Here is an 8175-nt window from a genome sequence, read left to right on the forward strand (position 1 = left end):
GTGGTCCATATGAGTAGGGTTGGCTACGGTCGAACAAGACATGGCCTGTGTACGGTGGTCCAGAAGATTCTCTATGACACTGGCAGAGAAACCCCTTTTCTCGTTAACAAACTGGGACGGCAACCATTGCGTGGGTTTTTAAAGCGTCATCCGTATTTGTTCGTCACAACTATCCAATTAGGGAAGGAACGGGCCGTCATCACAATAGAGATAATTTAGCGTTGGTTTGCCGAATTTGACAGACACTCGAAATATTATGTTAGCCAGGCCATCGGTGACTCTGTCCGTCATACAACCCAACAGCCACCGACTGACACGCTACCCAATCAACTGATCAGAAATGTCCGACAGCCAACCCAACCAGTTCGTCGCCCAAACTGTAATGGTAACCAACCAGTCAGAAGTTCCATCTGTTTCACCATCCAACCAGTTGGTCACCTTGACAGGAGAACGAGGAGGCAATTCTTCGGGAAATCAATGATTTGTTATCATACAGTGACGTCGAAGTTGAAGCCGGCAAACGTTTTGCATGTGAAAAGACGTATGACAACTTTATTGAATGCACTTACTGTGGTCGGAGATTTCATTTTGCATGTGTTGAAAATCAGTTGATTTGCGATAAACTTTCTTTCGAATGCAAATATTGTTGAAATTTTAAAGTGCATAACTGTTACAATTGTTGGAAATATGTTCTTGTTTTGATTGTTCGTGGAATAAATTAGTCTGACTGTTTCTTTTCCTTGAATATTTTACATTTTTGGAATGCACTTTGAGTGTTCGGAATTAAAACCACCAATGTTCGGAATTGAAACCAGTGTTCGGATTTAGCATACATTACTGCCTTTCCTTTAACCCAAAAATAATAGTGTACGATGACCCATACACGCAATCGATGTTCTTAAAAGGTCCCGTATGCGTTGTTGTTTCTAAAAATAGCATCGATTTGCGGAAGTGTGGTTGCATTTCCGAACTGTAGATTTCTTTGCTTAGATGTTCGGAATTATGAACACCCGCTCTAATTGTTCACTAAAAAAGTTGGAATATCATCGAATTTAAATTTTCTTATATTCCATTTTAATTTGAATAACAGTTATATGATATTTATGTTTTACAAGTGTGTGTTAATGATTATTTCCTGGCTATTAAAGTGGGACTTTCGGTGCGCCATACAGCCGGGGTGTATCTCAAATGCTTTACATGGACTTTTCCAAAACGAGCTTTAAATACATTATTTTGCTGTTTTATGCCGCAGTGAATGGCGTATAGTTTGCTGTATTCTATGACCAATCGGGTTCTATCATTTAATACAAGACTAAATTTATAAAATGTCTCTACTGATGAGGTTTCTGGAGTTTTATTATTCCTATTTCTTGGACCATAATCTCAATGTCAGAGACATGACTTGTATAGCAACTCTCACAAATCAGCATTAAGTGTTATAAATAGTATGTAAATCAGTGATGTAGACGAACTTCTATATGAACATGTGGTTTGAATTGGGCAATTTACCATCGTGTATCTACACACAATTATATGTACCTGGCCATTCGTGCGATTTGTTTTAAATTCGACGTACCGTTATGAAGGGAATACATTCCACCGTCAATTTGTTACGTGATAATGGATTTGTCAACTAATCAAGGCCATTTTTTGGAGACAAGGACTGGGCATGCACCGGGAAAATTAAAATTTAATATCAATAAAAGTTTTGATTTACTATTGGTAATTTCAAAAATATATTTGCCTACTTAATTTAAGTGGTTAAATGGCATCGCTTGGTTTTCCTTTGCAAAAATATTGAGAAATTGCTGCATTATAAATATGAAATTGTTCAACTGGCATAGACATATTACCAACATATTTAACCAAAGTATAGTTGTTTCAAAAATATAACACCAACAAGCTACGAAAATATTATTTCAGGATATTACACTACATCATGTCAAATATTTTACAATAAACCGTCAGTTTGATTTCTTTTAACCCATTTATGCCTAGCGTCTACAAAAAAGGCCTTAAAACCAGCGTAGACCCAGATGAGACGCCGCATGTTGCGGCGTCTCATCCGGGTCTTCGCTGTTTGCTTAAATGAATTTCTGAAAAAAATATTATAAATATAGATATAAGTATACAAGACATCCCTTATTTTGGAAATAAATTGATCCAATTTAGAAGGATTGGAGAGTCCACCAGGCATAAATGGGTTAAATCTTGATTGCATTAGGATTCATTGCATTTGACGTGGAAACTAAATGTGTTCTGCGTATCTGTTCTATGTGTTTCGTTCTATTGGTAGTATTCCTCCTCGCCGTAGTATTCAGACTCCATCTCGCCGTAATATTCAGGCCCCTTCTCGCCGCGATATGTTTCCGTGGTAGTGACCGGTGTAGTGGTGGTTGTTGAACCTTCACAGCGGGCTGTCAGAGCGTTGATGACTTTACGGCACCGTTCATTCGGCCTGACTATCCACGGGATGACGGTGATTTGCACATTAGTATTGGAGTCCTAAAAACACGAGACAAGTTGGTGCAGAGGACTATTAGATTTCACGCCATATGTATCTAATGCCAATAAACAAACATGTACTTAGAACGTTGTTTTAACTTGCTTATTTAAATAAAATACATACATTCTCTTGAAAATTCATGGCAATTGTTAGTTTTTTGTGTACCAAAGTGTGAACAATTCTCGTAAAAACACAATGATATATGTACATGTGATATTAAGTACCTCAAAACCTACATATTGTTTTCAAATGACTGCATTAAAAAGAGTCGTTTTTTTCACCAACTCTGTTTTCATAATAAACAGAAGCAACCAGATTGCACGATGTAATAGCCCACCTTATCGCTCACACACTCTATAAGCACACGGACAAATTATGAATCGAGTATTAATAAGCATTAGTTTTAGAAGCAAACGTGCATATGTGTCTTATCCAATAATCAAAATTGGTAACATATAAATAAAAGTTCATATAGTTATACTGCATGTCGTAAAGTGTACTTGCTTAAAATATTTTATATTTGGATTAGTCTTTAATAGATACTTAGTAAACACGTTCATCTTTACATGCATGTAACCATTTACAACTGGAACATCTTTATTGTAATCTCTGCATTTAAACATATACCATATACATTAATTTTTAATTAGAAGATAGTTAAGTCTTGGATGTCTTTTAAATAAAAGTAAAGATACAAAGACACAAACATTACATGATTATTGTGACCAGGTTTAATGTATCAGAAGAACACGTGCCTATGAGTCTTATTCAAATATTAGAATAATATGTGCGTAAAGTGTCGTCCCAGATTAGCCTGTGCAGTCCGCTTTTATGATATTTTTCGTTTACATAAAGTCTCTTATTAGGAAAAATCCATTTCAGGCGGACTTTACGCACATGCATTAATACCCCTTTTCACAGAGCATAACGAAAATTCATATTGTAACAGTGCATGTATTGAACACAAATGACAGTGCAACACTCAAATTTTAAGAGAATATTGCATATGTACCCTGACGCAGTAGCCGTTCCATCTCCTTGCGATCATCAGTTTGCAGTCCCTAGCGTATCTAACAAGGGTTCGTCTCTGACAGGCGCCGGGGTATTCGAGACCCACCTGGTCATCTTCAATGGCGTAGAGAGCCTCGTTCGATTTCAGAACTGAAACGAACGGAATTTTTTTAATAATTAAGCCTCTTTCTGGAAAAAAAACTTGACATAATTCATGTGCGAAAAGTCCGAACAGGCTAACCAGGGAAGTACGTTGTCGCTTGTATGGAATTTGTAGTTTAAGGAAAGTCTCGTCTTAATCGAAATCAAGTTAAGGAGTAAGTGTCGGCCATGATTAGACTGTTCATAGCGCACAAGATTATCTTTTGACAAGACGTTACGCTCATTAATTAAGCCCGATTTTCCAAAAACGAGGCACAAATATAAAGAAAATAGCTTATAAAACTGCAAGTATTTAAACAAAATATAGGAAAAAAACAAGTATGATCGTGCGAGAATGCGTGAAATATGGATCAAAGAAGATCATGAGAACATAGCAGCAATCCAGACATTTTATGTTAAAAGTATAATCAACATCTTGCTTCAGCTAAATCACTGAAACCGCTTTTCAATATTTTTTTCGATTTTTAATAAAAAAAATGTTTTTTTTACGTTAACACACATTTACCTATCATGATAGTATCAATTAAAATATCTAGATTGGCTGATTAAAAGACGACATGGGCGTATATTATTGTATACAATGCATTTATTATAAGGATGTTTTAAGGATTAATGTATAAACTCAGCTTTTTTGTTACTGATTTTCTTCAATTGCATTAATTACACGAACATCTACCAAGTGTATGCAAACGGCATGATTCACGAATTTAGTGTAGAACAAAGCACATGCGACGAGAAACATAACTGTACAATAAACTAGTCATTTCGTATACAAAAATATATAAATCGGTAGAAAACTAAACAGACACATTATCTTGACGGACATATCCTTTGCATACACTACTATATTATTTGATAATAATAAACAAACACCCCGTTGTTTAATCATAACAGTTATGCAAACAATTGTACATATGAATTTATTTCAAAAATAGAAATTTCTCTTACCTTTGGCATTGACGGCTGCCACGCACACAACGACAAAGAGTGAAAGTATCAACTTGTTCATCTTGGTCACTTAGTCGATCTGTAAAGGACTGATGTGACCTGAATACGCGATCGTATTTATACGTTCCACGCAACCTTGAACTTTAAAGGGACCATTTCACAGTTTGGGACAGGACGAAAAGTGGCATTTTAAACAATCATATGAGCCGTGCTCTGTGAAAACGGGGTTAAGTGCATGTGCGTAAAGAGTCGTCTCAGATTAGCCTGTGCAGTCCGCACAGGCTTATCAGGGACGACGCTTTCCGCCTTAACTAAATTTTTGCTAAGAACAGATTTTCTTGAAACGAAAAATATTATAAAAGCGGAAAGTGTCGTCCCTGATTAGCCCGTGCGGACCGCACAAGCTAGTCTTTGACGATACTTTACGCAAACGCATTAAACCCGATTTTCACAGAGCGCGGTTCATATATACATAGGATATTAATATTCCATGTGTTTCTGAAACGCATGTTGGTTACAACAATGTTCAAAACAATAGTAGAGTTTCGCTCTTAAAACAATATAGACTGATTTCATTGACCTATTATCAATTTAAAGTCTTAAACTCTAACAGTACCCCTTTAACGGAAATAAAGTTATTCTGGGATGTTTTGATTTAAAATTTGGAGATGAATTGATTTCGTTTAAAGGGATTTCTACTTAACACACAAACGAGAAATCTAGCATCGCAGTTTAGATCCTTTATATGGTGGCGTAGAATACTCCAGATGCGGGACATTTAATGTCAATGACGTTGACTATCTATTCTGAAGAACAGGATGTCGGATCTGAATCTATGATAGAAAACTGGTCCTATCTTGTTTTTAATTTTACCATACATACGCAGTTTGTAAACGATACATATTTGAGTCGTGTTCTGAGAAAACTGGGCATAATGCATGTGCGTAAATTGTCGTCCAAGATTAGCCGCTGCAGTCCGCACAGGTTAATCAGGGACGACATTTTCCGCCTTAATTGGATTTTTGCTAATAACAGACTTCATTGAAACAAAAATTGTCATTAAAGCGGAAAGCGTCGTCCCTGATAAGCCTGTGTGGACTGCACAGGCTAATCTGGGACGACACTTTACGCACATGCATATGCCCAGTTTTCTCAGAACGCGATACATTTATAATTATTATTTGTATGTTTGGACTTCGGACGTCAAGTTTTCTAGGATGTATCTATTAGCAATACAGTTAAGAATATATAGTTGTTCTGTGTCACTATTATGGACTTTGATTTGCATAACTAAGCTCCATAGATTTTTTAAACCGGAAATGACAACATGCGCACATTCTTATAAGCAACAACAGGACAATACGCACTTACAAACATACGGTCATTTATCGAATACATCACGCAATTACACGTTATTTATGTTGTATGCGTTATAAAATAATACATGACATTAAAGATTTGTAATAATTTTAAAAGTCACTAACAACCTGACACGTTATGAAGAGCCACATTAATCTGGGTGCCGCAGAAATAATATGCTTGTAACAAAGCCACAAGAAAGAATGTGTGTACGCAACAAAAAATCAAAACAATACAATGTGCATAATACAATACATGCATACTATACTCAAATTCTAACGTATCGCGTTATTATTCATGATAGCGTACGTACATTATTAATTGCTGTTGTTTGAATCGTGTTGTTAACATATTAGACTTGCGATGTATGTGTCATTTAGTAGACAGCATTATAACTACCGTACTTTGAGTACAATTTTCATAAAAATGTAATTTAACTACATGTACTTTAACAATGGAATTTTGTTTAAAAATGGGGATTCCTTTGTCCCTTTATATTTTGAAGTAATAACTTGGTATTTCTCTTGTTATGACAACCGTGACTGCTCGTATCCCTCTATTGATATATTAATACTGCTTTAATCCAGATATAGTCTTATTGGTGTTTATTTGTCGAACCTTCCATCTCTGGATAGGATCGTACATTTCTAGACTTGTACGTTCTTAAAATATATGGACCGTGCGCTGTGAAAAGGGGTTTAATGCACGTGCGTAAAGTGTCGTCCAAGTTTAGCCTGTGCAGTCCGCCAAAAAATTATGATCTCTTTGTTGTAAAATACGGCTATTTCGAAATTTATTTCCCCACTTTAATCACAGTCATGTTTAATTGTTCTGATTAATGGGCTTTAACAAATAATTAAGATATTAAACACATGTTCGTGATATTTGTTTCCTTACAAAAGTGACATAACGTCAATACCATTACATGGAAGAATAACGGGATTTAGACGTCAAAATATTACCCAACACAGCACATGACTTGGACTTCCTAAAAACAATAGCACTGTTGTGCTTATCATACAGAAATGAGTTTACAGAAAATATTATGATGCAAATGTTATTCATTAACCATTGAGGATAAAACGATTAAATCAATCATGTTACAAACATGGTTGTTGTATTAATCAAAAAAATCAAAATCATAAACAGCAGGTCATTTCAACAGTAAACATGTGTTCATATCCGTAGTATTCTAAGTGACAAATGTGCGATGTTATATTGAAAACATGAACCGGACTGACCAAAACATTGATTATCTTGTAAGTGATCGAATTTATATCAAACTTACGAGGATGTTTCACAAGGATGCCCTTCGCTCACTAAATTTGTTTGATTTTGCCACTGGATTTGAATATAAAATCGGATATGAAATAATGTGTTTATCTATTCAGCTGCAATTTTTTTTTATTTAGAGTTATGGCTTATACAAGTGTTAATTCGTCTGTAAACGGTGCTAAAGGACGCTGTCCTTGGCCTTGTTATAGGTCCACATGCGTAGCTGTTAGAAGTTTGTGTACTGTCTAGTCCCAGTTGGATCGTGGGAGAACTGGGGAGAAAGGTGACACGTCCCTTACATGGCATTTGAAATGGCATTTACTACACACACTGTTATATGTTTTGGTCACACTGATATGATTGTTCAGTATTAACACATTTTGAATGACAGTTAATTTGAGGAATCCAGTTACGTCATAGATACGCAATTATAGTTTTAGAGGGAAAGGGAACAGATGTTTTAAAATGTTACATGAAAGTTACAGTAAAATTACGTTAGAAAAAAAGGACTATGATAAGATTGCTTAGAAAAATAACACGTTTAATTGACAACTCAATATAATAATACAATGACATATACATTTAAGACATACAGCAAACACAAACATCATATTAAGTTTAAACAAATGTTTAAACTTTAAAGTACGATAAACTTAAAGAATTAAAGTAACATAAGCATATGCTATCTCGCTAGAGCGGAAATTCGTAATTAAACATGTATTTCTTATATGCTTGACTTATGATGATTATTTTTTTTATGTTGTAAATGCATTTTTGTAAAGATTTACTTTAAATGTATTGCTAGTTGTTATGTGTATTACTTACCTTTTGTTACAAACTGCTTTATAGTGTGTTCATAATTACATCCACTGCTTGGTATTTTTTTAATAAAACAAAAAGCCTATAATTATGAT

The 8175-nt window shown here is 35.1% G+C and overlaps 1 protein-coding gene across 1 annotated transcript; it reads right to left on the bottom strand.

The window, feature by feature from the left end:
* Window positions 1–1700: 1700 nt before the first annotated feature.
* Window positions 1701–4787, bottom strand: LOC127869212 (uncharacterized). The gene is made up of 3 exons (XM_052411577.1): window positions 4628–4787; window positions 3519–3667; window positions 1701–2505 (listed from the first exon to the last, which is right to left on the bottom strand). Exons 1-3 carry the CDS (start codon window positions 4686–4688, stop codon window positions 2287–2289), a joined length of 429 nt encoding a protein of 142 aa, XP_052267537.1. The 5' UTR covers window positions 4689–4787; the 3' UTR covers window positions 1701–2286.
* Window positions 4788–8175: the final 3388 nt, after the last annotated feature.

The sequence above is a fragment of the Dreissena polymorpha genome, chromosome 2, assembly GCF_020536995.1.
Source record: "Dreissena polymorpha isolate Duluth1 chromosome 2, UMN_Dpol_1.0, whole genome shotgun sequence".
NCBI lineage: Eukaryota > Metazoa > Mollusca > Bivalvia > Myida > Dreissenidae > Dreissena > Dreissena polymorpha.

Coding starts and splice junctions, on each gene's coding strand:
- LOC127869212 (XM_052411577.1), bottom strand. CDS start 4,688: ATGAACAAGTTGATACTTTCACTCTTTGTCGTTGTGTGCGTGGCAGCC. Junction 3,668..4,627: donor GGCAGCCGTCAATGCCAAAG/GTAAGAGAAATT, acceptor CGTTCGTTTCAG/TTCTGAAATCGAACGAGGCT. Junction 2,506..3,518: donor GGAACGGCTACTGCGTCAGG/GTACATATGCAA, acceptor TCGTGTTTTTAG/GACTCCAATACTAATGTGCA.